General features: G+C 42.8%; 2 protein-coding genes across 3 annotated transcripts; both read right to left on the bottom strand.

Moving 5' to 3' along the window:
* Nucleotides 1-7,802: 7,802 nt before the first annotated feature.
* On the bottom strand, nt 7,803-9,950 carry LOC123171381 (protein Rf1, mitochondrial). The gene has a single exon (XM_044588906.1). The coding sequence runs from the start codon at nt 9,948-9,950 to the stop codon at nt 7,803-7,805; it is 2,148 nt and encodes a 715-aa protein (XP_044444841.1).
* Nucleotides 9,951-15,520: 5,570 nt separating this feature from the next.
* Nucleotides 15,521-16,945, bottom strand: LOC123166573 (40S ribosomal protein S25-2). Of its 2 annotated transcripts, none has more exons than XM_044584382.1 (3): nt 16,862-16,945; nt 16,579-16,788; nt 15,521-15,879 (listed from the first exon to the last, which is right to left on the bottom strand). In XM_044584382.1, the coding sequence occupies exons 1-3, from the start codon at nt 16,862-16,864 to the stop codon at nt 15,781-15,783; spliced, it is 312 nt and encodes a 103-aa protein (XP_044440317.1). In that variant the 5' UTR covers nt 16,865-16,945; the 3' UTR covers nt 15,521-15,780. The 2 variants fall into 2 exon arrangements, with proteins under 2 accessions (XP_044440317.1, XP_044440316.1); XM_044584381.1 differs by having other exon boundaries at nt 15,521-15,820.
* Nucleotides 16,946-17,261: the final 316 nt, after the last annotated feature.

Raw genomic sequence — 17,261 nt, 5'->3', positions numbered from 1 at the left:
AACTGGACAGACCGTTGCCGGACTTGGTTCTTCGGGGCTGGCGGAACCTTGGACCCTGTATCAGGGAGGTGCATTTGGACGAACGAGCTTTTGAGAATACCAGTCAAGAAGATTCAGCAATATATCGATGCAGCGCAGGAAGGGACGTTCGTTCCAGACAGAGAGAACGACGAGCTCACAATGGCCCTCGGGAATCCTGAGCACCCTGGACGGACACGAGGCACGCCAGGCTCCGTTCCGTGGAAGGCTGGTTTTCCGGACGCGGGCGGTTACAAAAGCCAGGAGAGGAGGAAAAAAGTGGAGCAGATCCAAATTCAGAAGCTGCACGAAAGGGTTCAAGCGCTAGAGGAACGAGACGGCAATCGACATGCCGAAACTGCCCCCGAAGCTACACCGCCATCTCAGCGGAGAAGCAGCGTGGCTTCCACCGAGCTGCTTCAGCTGGAGCATGCGGCTCCTGCTAGCTACCCCGTGGATGCTATCACGGAGTCTCAACATTGCCACCTTATGGCGGAATGGCAGAACTTCAAAGTCAAGGCGGCTGTTGGCTCTGTTTTACCTCCTGAACCCGGCGCAACCTACCACTGCCGGCCGATTCTAGAAGGATATGCTAGGGTGATGGTGGATGAAATAACGGAGGGATTTGAGGAGCTCCAGCTTGACCACCCTACCGGTGAAGGGGAGACTCGGCTAGGTTCTGCTCTGAAGACTCCATGCCTATGGCGGAAGGAGCTCATCAAGCTTCCGAACTGGACAGCTCCGGCGAGTAAGGGCACTCCGCCTCCTCCTCCGCCTCCTCCTCCGGCGAGTGATCAGGGCACTCAGCCTCCTTCTCCGGCGCGTGGCGGCACTCCGCCTCCTTCTCCGCCAGCGCCGGCGCGCCAGAGCAGCCAGCCTCCTCCTTCTCCGCCTCGTCAGCAAGGGCGGAAGAGACCCGTCGCCGCTGCGGCTGCTCCGGCGCATCGTAGTCCTTCTCCTCCGCCTCGTAAGCAAGGAAAGAAGACAGCCGCAGCCGCTCCGTCTGCTCTGCCGGCGTCTAGCAGTACAGCTGCCAGAGGCGGGAGGCAATACAGATTCGGTCCTTCTCTGAAGACTCCAGAGAAGTTACCATACGAGAGGACCGAGGAGGAAACCAGGAAGATCGTGCGAGCCGAAGTGACAAACTTCTTTGAAGGGGTGAAAGCAAAGACATATCCACCTCCGGAGGAGAAGGTAGATCCGGTGAAAGCAAAGCGCACTCTGGCTGCCCTGACAAAACCACCAAAGTCTCCGCCGAGAGGCAACTATGAGCGCATTCTTGCAAAGACATATGCCGAAGCGGAGCGGTCGGGAAGTACTGTCAGTGATCAAAGGTTAAAAGAACGACAAGCTGGGAAAAAAATTGCCCAGCTCGGCGAACAAGCGAACCAATCGTGCCCCCCGCTCAAGGTGTCAAAAGACATCGTCGCTAATGATCCGATTATGGTGCCCGGTTATAGCAATCTTGGAGATTACCTGCCCGACGATGTACATTATGAAATCATGGAGGTGGACGAACACAAATACCATTACGGGAAGCCTCTCGTCAAAGATGAAAGATCTCTAACAACGATGATGCGGAGACTACATGATTGGTACATGAAAACCTGCAGAGAGTCTGATGGGATGAATACTTTGACGCTGAGAGTTAAACCGGAGCATGACCTCGTTGGAATTGATCTGTTGAATGTTCCATTTGAGGATTTCTTCCAGTTTTACAATCAAAAGGCCCTCGATAAAACAACGATCGCTTGCTACTGTCTGTAAGTAGTACTACTTCTATCATTAAGTCTCTCTATATATGTCAGCTCTTTCATTGCATGTATTTATAATTATCCTCACTATATTATGCAGATTGAAGATCGCCGAATTGAAGAAAAGACAAATCTGTGATATTGGGTTCATTAACACAAATCTCATAGATGCATATACGGTTGAAAAACATCCCAAAGAAGCCGAGGCCAACTTGCTACAATCGTTGGTATTAAATCAAAACAAAGATATAATACTCTTTCCTTACAACTTCAAGTGAGTGTTACTGTCTTGTGCATATTCGGTTTCCCTTATTAGTCCAGGTTATGGTAATGTAATTGATGACTTATGCATGCATGCGCAGCTTCCACTATATTCTCCTAGAGATTAAGCTTGAGCAGGGAGTAGTAACCGTCTTAGACTCGAGACGAAAAGATCCCTAGAACTATGCGAACATGACTCAAATGCTCGAGAAGTAAGTTAAATCGATCATTATCCACCATATCAGCAACTTTGTTCATTTCCTGATATCAAGTAATTATTTTCTTTGTCTGGCAGGGTTTGGAGAAAATTCACCACAAAAGCTCCGGGACTGCCGAAGAAGCTGCAATTTAATCACCCGAAAGTAAGTACTATAGTAGCATGTTCCGCGCATCTCCTAGTGATTCAAGCGCTAGTTTCATCAATACCATTTAGCATGCTTGCTTATCAGTTTGATTGACCTCTATTTCTTGTAAAGTGGTTGTGGCAGGAACCCGGGAATAATTACTGCGGATACTACGTTTGCGAGTCCATCCGCTACACGACCTGTGAGCGGGGCTACACTGAAGAACAAATTATGAAGTGCGTAAGCAATAATATTCACAATTTTATTTTATTACCATCATTTGTGTTGAGTTTCATTTATTCATATATATATGTATTGACCCCCTTCTTCAAATTAGATGTTTCGGAAGCGGGATGAACTCCTAGCACCAGATCGTATGCGAGGAATTCAAGAGGAATTGGCGGCATTCTTCCTTGACCACGTGATCGCTGAAAACGGAGAATACTATGTGGACCCTGTGTTCCTACAATTTAATTAGGAGATTGTATTGTAAGAGATAATTATTGTATATATGTAGCCGGTAGTGTCGGATAGATATACGAGAACTTGTTGTTCGACCAATATCTCGGAGAAGGAGAGGTGGTCGATATCACTTCTCTCTGTATGCATATGTTCATGACGATCTTCTGTTTCCTTCATTTGATTACTAGCTAGCGTGTCTACTCCTCTTCATACGTATATAATACGTAGCGTCGACCAAACACGGAGATAAGAGAGGACACTTCTCTCTATTAATTAGCTAGCTAACACAATATATGAAACACCTAAATTAACCCCCCAAAACCCCTAAACCACCCCCTTTCAAAAAAAACAAAAACCTCAGCTCCTGCCAGCTGCTGACGCGTGGATGCCTATTGGTCCCGGTTGGTGACACCAACCGGGACAAAAGGCCCTGCCTATTGGTCCCGGTTGGTGTCACCAACCGGGACCAAAGGCCCCCCTGCCTGGGCTGGCAGCAGCGGCCACGTGGAGGACCTTCTGTCCCGGTTCGTGTAAGAACCGGGACTAAAGGGTTAGGGCTTTAGTAACGACCCTTTAGTCCCGGTTCGAGAACCGAGACAAAAGGCCCTTACAAACCGGGGTAAAAGCCCCTTTTCCTACTAGTGAGGAGGAGTACTCCACAACGATTTTCAAGGGGGACAAGTCGGTACCAAAGACAACAACTTTATCGTCACTAAGCATCCGACCACCCGTACACCATGGACAAGATACAACTCTTTCTTGGCGCCAAACCGATTGATGGTTGACGAGGCCACCAATAATGACAACTCCATCATCACTGTACGCCCGGACACCATAGACATGTTGCAGCTTTCCGTGGCAACACTATCCTGCTGAAGGGATGCACTACCAATTTATTCTTCATGGATGCAAGGTTCAAGATATTATGACATGACCGACCAAGAAGCGTGAGGGTAGATCGAATGGGCGACGACGAGTAGTTCACCGGGTGGACCGCGGCAAGGCCAACCATCATGCATCTCATCCTACGGCCCACGACACGTCCAATAAGAAGCAATACATCAATAATCTGATCCTTAACGATCCCTATTTTGCTTTCTCCCGTTGCAACACACGGGCACATTTGCAGTATATAAACTACACAGTCGATGTGTTGTCAAAAAAAAAAGTCGATAGTGCCTAACATCTTTGTTGTAACCATGCAGGGCATCACGAACCTGGAATTACAGTCGGGACTAGACTTGCTGTCACAGCGACCAACTATTGAGTCGGTCTGTGGCGATTAGTCTTTGTAGATGGAGGAAATTTTTTGAGCAGGAGATGAATTTAATATTCCATAGCGCTACGAGGAAGTCCTGTAGTGAACTTTGTATGTAGCTGGTTGTCCAACTTTATGTAATTAGCCCTTTGTGGCATTTGTATGTGACCTACTTTAATTTTAATATATTTACCTGTAATTAGCCCCAATAGCCTCCTATTTTCCTTGTAAAAATAAACTAATTGTTAACTTTGTATGCTATGTCACTTGTCAATACTCCCTCCGTTTTTATTTACTCTGCATATTAGAGTTGACTGAAGTCAAACTTCATAAAGTTTGACCAAGTTTATAGAAAATAATATAAACACTTATCATTACAAATCTATATTATGTGAAAGTACATTCAATAATAAATCTAATTGTATTGATTTGTTATTGTTTATGTTAATATTTTTGTTTATAAACTTGGTCAAAGTTTACAAAGCTTGACTTTGACCAAAGCTAATAAGCGGACTAAATAAAAATGGAGGGAGTATATATGTTCATTGATTTGGACAACTACTACAACCTACTGCAAACTCCATATATAATGGCAGCTGCTGAGATATATGGAGTAATCTACCGGCCATAACTAGTCCGTAGGAAAGCCATTGTTTACGCCAACTGGTTGTAGAATCGCCATGACCGTGTGGCATGTTTAAGCTTAGGCATGGAAGGGATCATGAACCCCAACATTCCTGAGATGACAGGTATTGCTGAGCAGGCAACACATTGTGCACGCCGGTGCATCTCTTTTGCAACAGACCAGTTTCTTATAAGTATTTGCATCATCTTGTTGCTAGTACTTGCATCGGCAACGATAGTGTTACACTATTGAGCGCATACGTTTGTGCCCCTTGTCCTTAGTCAGGGTGCTCTATCCTGCACGTTTAGTCGGTTACCGCTAGTGGCTCATGCACGATAGCTGTCAGTTGAGGTCTAGTGACACGTGGGATCCACTCTTGAGCTTTCCGGAGTAAACTTGCAGATGACAAAAGAAATATTTATGTACACGTTGATACTGACACATGGCAAACTCTCTAATAAACAGTATGCTTTGTATATATTATATGTTTGCAGAGAATACAGGATGGAAAGTGAATAATATGGTACAAATTTTGGACTGTATTTCACGGTTTTAATCTTGTGACACATCACGAATGCATACTCCCAGAAGCAAGCAAAAAAAATCCACACACCGAATACAATTACTATAGATGGGTGCGGCAACCATTCAGAAATAGCTACACTATGCTCATTCCAAATTATCCACGAGACCAGCCTGGTCAAGAAGGTGAAAGCCTTTCTACCAGAACTTAATATTTGTCCACCAATATTTAACCGTGGTGGTGATTATCTAAACATGCAGGTGCATGTCATGCAGCCCAAGTCAAAGGTTCACCACATTCCATACTCTGAGTGTATATCTACACTTGAAGAAGAGGCGCACTGCTGATTCCAGAACTTGCTTACCAAGACCAAAATTTAGCCATCCACTTGCTTGCAAACGTACAAAGACTCAAATTTGTCCAACCACAGCGTGTTGGACGGTCAACTGCCCAAATCCACTGTGGATGACCAACCAAGAGAAAAATTTACACTTCGGAGGCCCCCTAATTTCTGAACTATAGGATGGATTGGTTGGGGTAGAAGTTAGCCCAGCTAATTGTGTTCTGTATGCTGAAGCCTCGGACTAGTTAGCGCCCGTGGTGAATTTCCACCTGATTGTGTTTTGGACTCCAAGAGAGATATGAAAATGGATTGTATTTTCACAAATGGGGGCAAATTGCTGGATGTGGTCTAAGGCAAGTCCCGATTGATGTTGATTGAGAGATGAAACATCCTCAATTTCATACCACAAATAGAAGGAACAGTATCAAAACATGCTGATGCAAACAATACAACATGATTTGTTCAATAGGGGCAGAGCTAGTCACCAAGCACTAAGAGATGGCAAGTTATAAATATAAGATAGATGGTGGATGTAGCTTCCAGAACATGAAGCTAGCAGATACCATTGTTAAGAAGTTGCAATGAAGTACAAGCTAATTAAGCTGTCATATAGTTCTTACCTCCTCACTGACAAAATATACGCCGCACACATTGGATAAGGACATTATGCAGCTCCTTGGCCAAGCAACAACTCAGTTTCAGTCATACTAAGTTCAGCAGTATATGTCAGAACACCCAATATTTCTACCTTGATGCACAGAGCATCATGGAGCAAAGTTTCGCCACATTAACAACCTTAAATTTCAGCACCAAAAATTCTAGAAAAATGTATGTACACAACTAAGGCCGCTAGATAACTGGAACTGAATTCCAGTACAGCTTCAGTAGAATTCATGTAATCTGATACTTAGAACAATAATGCAATCAGGTAATTTAAACCTACATGAGAAAGATCTGTGCACGAAAATTAAAAGTTTGATGACACAGTTAACTGGTTCAAGTTCAATAAACTTAGGGATGAATGCTCAATCCAGGATTTCACTCTTGCCGCCCGCAAGTAAAAAGTTCAGGTGGCAATCTCAACAGTTTAGTCGCTGAAGTGCACAAACCCACATTATCCACCGCAGACAGCAGCTCCAACACTATAGGACACATACGTGGTGGAACTCCCAGACTGTTTGCATGGCAGCGTAGTTTGAGTCATCATTACGTAACCAGGATATTAACGATATACAGGGTAAAGAAGGATAATAACGTGCCACTATAAATTTCAAATTCACATGTAAGATCTTGGGGAAAAGGTAAACCATGTGGGACTAACAATAAAAATACTCAGTCAATGTGTGCTGTCGATACGAAAACTCAGTCAATAGCACCTAACATCTTCGTTGTAATCATGTAGGGCACCATGAATCTGGAATTAAAGTCATGATGAATAGAATGTTAAGTGGTAATGGACTAATTCTAGCTGAGGGCATCATGCTTCCCATATAATGTAAAAGAGAAATGGAATACAGGAACTAACTTACTGCTGACAACTTCAACGAGTGGTCATGCACAAGACAGTCCTGATGATCAGTACTTTTTTTTTTGCGAATACGCAAAGCTTCTAGTTAGGAGGCTTGAGGTGTACAAAGTAGGGCAGACCGTGAAGCAAAACACGAGGGGGTGAGGCGACGGCGATCCTAGGACTGGAGGAACGCAGATCTACAGTGGTTGCTGCCAACTATAAGAGATGGTTAATGCAGTACAATGGTTGCCAACTTGCCATAGCTTTACTCCAAAGTTTACTCAAGTTATGAAGGGCTGAGTATCTAGCATATGACCATCAGTACATCAGAAAAGTAAGGCAAAAGGTGCCAAGGATAACTTATTAGGACAAATCCAGGACTGACAAAACTAATTAAAAATTGCAGCTTAGCTGATGCCAAATGTGCAACTCCCTTGAAGTAGTAGCCATCCATATGTATGAAACACATATAGTGGATCAACAAAATGGTGACAGTCAGAAAGTTTACTACTAGCTTGTAGGAAGAAGTACTAAAAAATCTCTAGAAAAGGTTGACAGTCAGAAAGTTTGCTACAGTTTCTCCAACGATTATTACATTTCAGACGTACTAAAAAAAGAAAAGGTTGGAAGAAGTAACCTACAAAGAGAAGTTCAGCCCTCGATTAGCACTCCAGAGCATCTGGGCAAAATCTCTAGAAAAGGTTTCAATCAGTGCCCTGTTCCAGAAACGAGTGGTATTTTTCCGGGAGCAACTCTTTATATTCCTGGCCTTTCCCCCCTGACACAAGTGCAGTCAACAAGCTAGCAGTGGAAGCTTCAAGGGTGAACCTCCTCTCATCAATTTTAGACAGATAAGTCCCAGCCCTGGGCACCTCCCCTTTCTGAAGTAAGCTTCTAACTATAGCATTTAGCATACGGGAGTCGGCAGCACATCCATTCTTCTCCATAGAAAGGAATAGATCATTAGACTCTTGTAGAGAACCTTCTTCTATAAGCTTTTGTATCATTAAGCTATATGTAACAACATCAGGCACTAATCCTTTGGCCCAGATACCATCAAACAAATCTTTGGCTTCTTCCTTCCTGCCACATTTAAGCAACACACCAATCATAATATTAAAAATGATAACAGAAGGCTTAACCTTCCCTTCCAACATTTCCCTAAAAAAAACCAATGCATCATTTATCTTTCCATTCTTAGAGTAACCATCAATCAGTATGTTATAGGTGATAACATCTGGTTCCATGCCAATTGAGACCATATTGTCAAGTAGCTTGCTCACTTCATCCATCTTACCAATGAACAAGTATCCACCTGTCAGTTTGTTATAAGTACACACATCAGGCTTCACACCCATGTGTACCATCAGGTCGAAGAGATCTTGGGCTTCCATAACCCTTCCATTTTTGCAAAGGCGGTCCATAATTGTGTTGAAGAACACTGTGTTGGGACAGATGCCGCGATCCAACATCTCAGAAAATAGTTCATGAACCTTCTCCCATTTGCCACAAGAACAGAAACCACTAATAAGGGGGGTGAAAATTATGATATCAGGAGCTAACCCTTCAGTTATCATTTGATTGAATTGGGACATAGCATCATCCATTCGGCCAATCTTGGAAAGTAAGTTTACTACCGCTCCATAGTTCGCTACATCAGGGTTCAATCCATGCTGCCGCATTTTTTTAAATATATGCATTACCTCACCAATCATTTCTTCTTTAGCATATGCAGATATGAGTATGTTGTAGACAAAATGATCTGGCGCAATACCATTTCCCACCATCAAATCAATGAGACAATGCATCTCATGAAAAGATCGTTCCAGAGCATACCCATGAAGCAAAATGCTATAGGTAGTAACAGTCGGTTTTTGGCCCAAACTGACTATGGAATCAAAAATCTTCCTAGCTTCTGTGCATCTTCCATTCTTGCAAAGATAATCCATCTGTATATTGTAAGTTACAATATCTGGTTGAACACCATTTCTAGACATTTCCTTGAAAATCCGATCAACCTCTTTGCACCTTCCTAATGAATAATATCCATGTATTAGACTATTATATGTGGCAACATCTGGCAGAATTCCTCTATCAAACATCTGTTGAAGAACCTCCTCAGCCTTGTCCATCGCATGAACCTTGCACATGCCAGAGATGATTGAGTTATAGGTCACATCATCCGGCGAAATTCCCCTCTGTAGCATTTCACAGAATAGGCCGTAAGCCTTGTCCACCTCACCCTCTTTCAACAGGCCATCAATTACGGTGCTATAGGACACCACATCAGGTCGGCAGCAACCTCCATCCTCAACCATGATGTGAATCAGCTCAAGAGCCTCTTGGCTTCTCTTCTCGTTGCAGAGACCCTTGAAAAGAATGCTATAGGAGAAAATGTCCGGTGTGCAGTTAAGCTCAGGCATTACTCGGAGTACGATGTCCATTGCATAGCTGGTCTTCTTCTCCGCACATATGGACTTTAGTAGGTGGCTGAAAGAGAAGATCGCGTCTGCTGTAAATCCCATCTTAATGATGTGGCCCATGGCAGCGAAACCGAGGTCCAAGCGGCCAGCACGGCAGCAGCAGTCGACGAGGATGGTGTACGTGATACTGTTGGGTGCCACCTTGGCCCTTGCGACGCGGTTGAAGAGGGAGACGCCGAGCGCAGGGCAATCACGTCCGACAACAGTAAGGAGATAGTTGACGGCACGGATCGAGGAGGACCCAGCATCCTGGAGCAATTCGTCAAACCGGTGGAGTGCGTCCTTGGTGCCAATGTCTCCGGCGTGGTACCAAGCCTTGATGTTCTGCTCCAAGATGCGTCTGCCAACGGGGACAAGGCGGCGGCTCATAGCTCCAAGATGTGCCTGAAGAATTCCTCGCCGCCGCTCACCACCTACCGCAGCCTGGGCATGAATGAACCTGGGGTTAGAAGGAAGGAAAGCAGAGCAAGGAGGAGCTTGCCCCCGCCGTCACATAGCGCCGTCCCCGGCCGCCTGCCTTCCGTCGCCTCCCTCATGCAGCACAGCCACCCGGCGGCCTGCCGATTTGATGTGGAGCAGCGGCTAGGGGTGACTGATTTAGTGCGGAGTTGGTGGGGTGCGGCGGCGATCATTGATGGGCATCCTCAAGGGTACATGCTCGGCGAGACCCGTGCTTCTCTCCGTCGTCAGCCAAGGTAATATGTTGTTGTTCCTCTTCTGCTGCTAAAGTATCGTGTGTCTTGGTCGTGCAGCAGGTCGCCCTGCTGAGAACATCGATGGCGATGGTGAAAGGAGCAGACAGGATGGGATGTTGCCGCAAGGTTTCACGAGGAGTAAGATGTTTTTGGATGCCGTATTATCTTGCTTTTCTAACTCTACATGTCAATGACTCATACTGAAGGAAGCTCAACATTGATGGTTACACCCTGCTGATATTTGAGAAATACTCCCTCTGTTCCTAAATATAAGTCTTTTATAAAATTCTAATATGGACTACATACGTAGCAAAATGAATGAATCTACAATCTAAAATACGTCTATATACATCTGTATGTAGTCCATATTGAAATCTCTAAAAAGACTTATATTTGGGAACGGAGGGAGTATTTACGAATTACAGAAATTTCCGTGTATATCTAGAGCCACTAAATATGCCTGCAAGTATGACCTCTATCTTCTGTGGAAAACTATTTGTTGTTTGATTATTATTTGTGTATCGAAATGCTTGAGACATATAATGACATTCTTATAAAATATGTGCATTTGGAAGATATTATCTCTAATGCATATCTCTAATGAATCACCATGTTATGTTACTGAAGTTTCCATGTGTCCAGTCTATATTTGTCAGTTTCTTGTTAATCATGCTTTGTAGAATTCAGTTGTAGGTTGCTATTCTATCAGTCCTATATGGAGGCGATTATAAATGAAAGTTATACATATGTACTTGCAGATAAAGTTATATGAACACTGAACCATGAATTAATTCCTGGGCATATGCAGTTTTGAGTTCAGTTCAATTTCCCACTCATAAGTTACATGGTATATTTATGTGCAGTGTTGAATAATTACATGCAATTGTGCATGGTAATCTATAATAGAGTTGGCCAAACTTAAAAGAAGTTTGACATAGGTCAAACCATAACTTCAAGTATTTTGAAACAACATGTTTAATAAATCATAAAATGTTTCTGGATACAAATGTTTGCGATTTTGTAACCAAAAAATTTGCTTATTCAAACAATGTACGAAATTTTGAAAAAAAAAATATTGATTCTTTAAAAAATATACATGGACTAATTTTTTTATATGAAACTGAACAAAATTTCGCCAATTCAATAAGTTTTCATAAATGGAAAAATATCTTCAAAATTCAAAAACTGTTCGTGACTTACAAAATACTTTATTCATTCATAAAATGTTTGCTCATTCAAAAAGTGATCATGCATTTCAAAAAATGTTTGTTAAATCAAAACAAAATCCTCGATTCTTGAAATATTTGCCAATTCAAGAAAACTATTTAAAAATATTCACGATTTTTTTTAAAAGTTTACAAACTGATTATAGTGCTCATGAATTAAAAAAATGTCCTTCATTTTAGAAAACGTTCAAAATTTTGTAAAACTTTTCACGAATTTGAAGAATGAACATGATTTCAAATATGTTCACGGGTTTGAAAAAATATTCATGATTTCACAAAATTGAGAATGATAGTGTATCTCGGTCATGCAATAAAATGTGGTCAGGAGCATTGGAGATTTTCTTCCCGTTGCTGTGCACGGACCCTTTTGCTGGTAATAATATAGGGGTTATTGGTTCTTGCGGTACGTCATGAAAATTGCCCTCATAGTTGCAAAATATTACCCATCAATGCCACATTTTTTTGAGACGTACCAATGCCACCTATAAGTGCTAAAAACAGTTCACACGGGGGAATCTCCGCCTGTGCCGGCCCATGCTGTAGGGACCTACTATACTGCCCTCTGCACTCAGGGAGTAGACGCAGCACGCCCGTTTGGGCCGCCCCATGTCCGAGCGGCCTGTTTTCTCAATTTCGTTTTTTTCTTTTTTTTCCTTTTTTCTTCTACATTTTAAACCCCCACCTGAGCTGGCCCATGTTGTACGTACCCTTTGCTTCAGACAATGTTTGGGGATTCAAATATTCACGATTAGATAAAAAAGAATGTTTGCGCATTCACAAAATGTTCAAAATTTTGAAACCAAATCTTCAGGAAATCAAAAAAATGGTCAAAATCTTTTGTAAAGACCGTGTATTAAAAATATTAACGAAATTGAACTAAATATTGCCAATTCAAAAATGTTCATAAATGGAAAAATATCCTAAAAATTTAAATACTGTTTGTGACTTAAAAAATAGTTTATTCATTCATAAAATGTTCTCTAGTTCAATAAACGATCATGCATTTAAAAAAATGGTTTTTAAATCAAAAAAATGTCCATGAATTTCAAAATTGTTCCACCAATTTCCAAAACAATGTTCGTCCATTCTAGAAATATTTGCCGATTCAAGAGAATTGTTAAAAAAATGTTGACAACTTAAAAAAATGTTTGCAAATAGTAGAAAAGTTTCATCAATTCGAAAAATGTTCTTGATTTTTGAAAATGTTCGAAAATTTGTAAATGTGTTCATGAATTAAAAAATGTTTTCGATTTCAAATATGTTAACTTATGACATTTCAACGGCTTAGATTCAATATGAGACTTAACATAGATCTCATCTACACTTCCATAAGAAAAAAAATACAAGACACGCTTAAACCTCCCGCGCCGGACTTCAATCAGGAGAAATACAAGGCACGCACGCCCCAGAGTCTTGGTCACCCACGTTGTAGTCTTGGTCGCGCATGCTGCATTATTTCTTTACCTACTCAATCACTCAAAGAGAACTCAAATGTCCCAAATAAGAAAACAAATCAGTATGTGCGTGCAGGTTAAAAAAATAGTATATACTCCCTCCGTCCCATAATATAAGAGCGTTTTTCACACTACACTAGTTTAAAAAACACTCTTATATTATGGGACGGAGGGAGTAGATGCTAGCGACAGGCTGCAGTCTTGGTCACGCATGCTGCATTGTTTCTTTACCTACTGAATCACTCCAAATGTCCAAAATAAGAAAACATAACAGTATGTGCCTGCAGGTTAAAAAAATAGTACATACTCCCTCTGCACCGTAATATTTGTTGCTGGAGTAGCTGAAGTTCAGCTGCTCCAACGACAAATATTACGGCACAGAGGGAGTAGATGCTAGCGACAGAACATGCATGTATGTTAATTGACTAATGAATATTACTGGCAAAAATAACTGACGACTGTGTATAGTTAAAATTCACAAATGGGTCTAGCCGGCTTTATGGATCCCACTTAAGAAAAACTTACTTGTTGTTAAAAAATCTGAACAATTATTTTGTGTGCACATATAGTTGTTCGTACATGAAGAATTTTACAAATAAATATTTTTTCTATGATCTAAAACAGGAAAAAATGTGACCGCACAATCGACATACCATTTACTATTACGGATCGACATATTCATTTCTTTTGGAATTCCTAATTAAACATATTAACGATAAAATTACAATACTCATTTTTTATGAATTTTCTGAAATCTACAAAATTAACTTTTTTATATTTGAAAATTCTAGACCCACTATATGTGTATATAGATGTTCTCGAACTTTACATATGTTTTTCTCTTTCCGTTCTTTCCAAAATCTCTGGAACTCTAAATATGTTTTCTAAAATTCAAAAATTATGGGCCTGCATGATTTTAGCGGCGGGGAAAGGCATAATATGTAATCTAGATTCATAAATGAATATAATTAGCAGTGTTTTTTTCCAAAAGTTGAAAAGTGTGCATTAACATATCAAGTGAGACTATATCCGATGGTCATGTCTAAAATTGAAAAAGCTTGTCCCTCAAATGGATGTATCTAGCACTATGCTAGATACATCCATTTGAGGAACAAGGTTGGGACAAGCTTTTTCGGACGAAGGGAGTATACACCAACCAACTGAAAGAAACCAAATGCTTAACCGATGATAGTTTGTTAAGTATTTTTTCTAATCATGGAAAAACTTTTAGTTATGTACTATGAGCTGCATGGATCACGGTGGATTCCCATTTCAATATAATCTAATTTGAAAAACAAAACAAAACATGGTAAGCTGTTAGGTAAAGACAACAAAAGTTTACACAATATTTATTGTCCTAGAGTGTGCTACTATCCGAAGATTTCATGGATATACACGTCAACTGCTTCTAGCCATAACCACATGCGCATAAATTACCTTCAAGTTAAACATGACATAGTTCCAAATTTAACAACACAATAGTTCAGATAGCTTCAAGTTAAACATGGCATAGTTCCAAATTTGACAAAACAATAGATAGGTTCAGGTTCAACCTTGTGGCGCGCTGGATTGTTTAGCCCTGTGACATTCCGGTTGGAAATCACGCAGTTGCAATTATCCATTAACTATATGGCAAATACACTATGAAGTGTTACATTGTGGCGAAACATAAGTAGGCAGACTTTGACGGAAACATAGTACTGACGAAAGAACAACAACTGAACCTGAAGAACAGAGATACAGAACAGAGCTTCTGGAGATACAGAAGAGCGCTTGTTCCCCAACTGCACACCATGGCTTCCGGGCAGCCGGCGTGTGCTTTGCAGTGTGGAGCTGGATAGCCGGAAGGAGCCCAACATCGCACGAGCCACGTCGATCTCGGCGACATCCAATGGCTCCTTTAATATCGACAAACCGGTGCATCAGCTCCCCCTCGGAGGCGCCGGAGGGGATGCAGCAACGGGCTTCGCAGGAGGTGCGGAGCAGGATAGCCAGAAGGAGCTCACAAATGTAAATGAGTTGATTGACCCTGCGTCGGGTACTTTGGACGAGAAGCTAAGCTAATCACATAAATTTTCAATCCAATTTATGCAAAAAGGATCCTGTTAATACCTCCTATGAACTATGATACCTTTGAGCACTTTCTTGCTTGGCGCTACTAAAATGAACCCCACTGGACTGAGCACTACTAGAAACCTGCATGCCTAATACCAAATCCAATTCGACAGGCCAACAGACATCCAAATGCAGCATAATGATTTAGCACAAAGACTAGCCAGATTGGGCGTACAGAGTTGTGTTGTGGTGCTATGTGCGACAGCCAGGCATCAAGAACACCCCCCTTCATGCAGGTGTATAAAAACTACAGGCTATCTCAAGATCCACTCAAGAACATACAGCGCTATCTCAAGAGCCTTGTCCCCCGAACAAGACGAGCCTCACAGCATCATTTGACACAAACATGATAACTCCATACCCGTGGAACCATAAACTATTACCGCAACAAAATACTTGCGCCCAGGAACAACCGTAGAGCGTGCACAGCAACAAATAAGAAGACACAATAGGGCAATATATGAGGTAGATTTCATTGCGCTGACAAAACGATCTTAAAGTGTACCAAAACTCAAAAGCAATTCAACATTACTGGTGGCACAGTGTGCCCCCCTGGACATAGTGAACTTGAATGTAACAGCAACACCTCAGTCTACTGGACTAAAAACAGACCCAGAACACATGATAATGATAAATCAGGTGTTTGTCGCCCTGGTGAAGATCTGCTGGCTGGAGTGGATTGACACCATCCTGATGAGTCCCCTCTCCATCAGGTCCTTGATAGCCCTGCGTGCCAGAGACCCGTTGATCTGCAGGTGGATAAACACAGGCAGGGTGAGATCATCGGGTTTGTAGTGTGCATGAATGCCTGAAGAGTTCGGTTTAAATTGAAGTGAGATAACAAATAGGAAGGGCAAACATACATGCAAGGGGGAATTGCTAAACACTTGCCGTGCACGCATCAATAGTTCTAATCCATGTTAACAATTCATAGACCGACAACATATGTTTCCGTCCCATGATACTACAGCTGCAATCTAATAATAAGGCATGTAGGCACAGCCGTGGACAGCAATATGTGGCGACAAGTTGCTGAAGCATTCAACAGCATTGACCAACCATATTACCTCCACAAATCAACGGTTAACTCTACGAATCAATGGTGATGCCAAATTACACTAAACAAGGGTATACTGCACATGTCAAAATCAGATTGTGCAGTTTCTATGACACTATGAAATTGGCACACCGAGCAAAATCTGAGGATGCACTAAACTGAGCATCACACTGCACAAAAACTATCAGCACAGATGGAGCAGCCAAAACCGGCATCCAATTCATAACACAATCATACAGTAGCATGTTCATGCTCTTGTTCAGAGTACTACTGACTGACTGACCCCAAAACAGAGCATCACATCAAAGAACTTGACCAGGAGCCATGGCGCATCACACACACACACACACATAATCTACCATCCCGAGATCTCAAATCTCACGGGAAGAAAGCAAGCAAGCAGGAAGAAGAGATCCGGAGGAGGGGGGATGGCGAGCGGGCGTTAGTTACCCTGAGGCGCTCGGAGAGGACGGAGGGCGTGATCTGCTTGTACTTGGGCACCTCGGTGAGCAGCTTGTCGTAGGTGGCCTGGTCGAACAGCACCGCGTTGTTCACCTTCTCCTTTTGCTTGCCCTTGCTCCACTTCTTCTTCTTCTGCTTGCCGCCGCCGGACTTGGCCGGCTTGGACGACGCCGCCGGGGCCTTCTCCTTCTTCGGTGCCTGCGAGCGAGCGAGAGGGGTGTCAGCGCGCGTCCGGTGTGGCGACGCGGGGAGACGCGCGCGGCGGACGTACCATGGCTGACGGCGGTGGCGCGGCGGCGGGAGCGGGAGCGGCGAAGAGGAGGAGGCGGCGGCGGCGGCGGGGAGGAGGAGAAGAGATGGATTGCGGGGAGTAGGAGGGGGTATATAAGTCGGATGGAGGCTAGGGTTCCTCTGTGGGCCGGAGTGGGCTGTTGGGCCGAATGCGGTGGGCTCGTTCTGCGGAGTTTATCCATCCATCCGAGCCCATTAACCCTCCAAAAAAAATATGAGTCCATTTGAAGTTTCTTATTTTGCTCGATGTTTTTTTTTTGAAGTTTATTATACATTCAAAAACCACCCCCGTGCGCGTGCACATGCAGTGGAAGTATCTAAAAAATGTGTGTTTGCAAGGGTGTAAAGGGAAAAGAATCTCCATCGTACGAAACCTCCTC

Source organism: Triticum aestivum, chromosome 7D, assembly GCF_018294505.1.
Source record: "Triticum aestivum cultivar Chinese Spring chromosome 7D, IWGSC CS RefSeq v2.1, whole genome shotgun sequence".
Lineage (NCBI taxonomy): Eukaryota > Viridiplantae > Streptophyta > Magnoliopsida > Poales > Poaceae > Triticum > Triticum aestivum.
The sequence above is the reverse complement of the archived record's forward strand: the minus strand, read 5'-3'. Positions and strand labels throughout refer to the sequence as shown.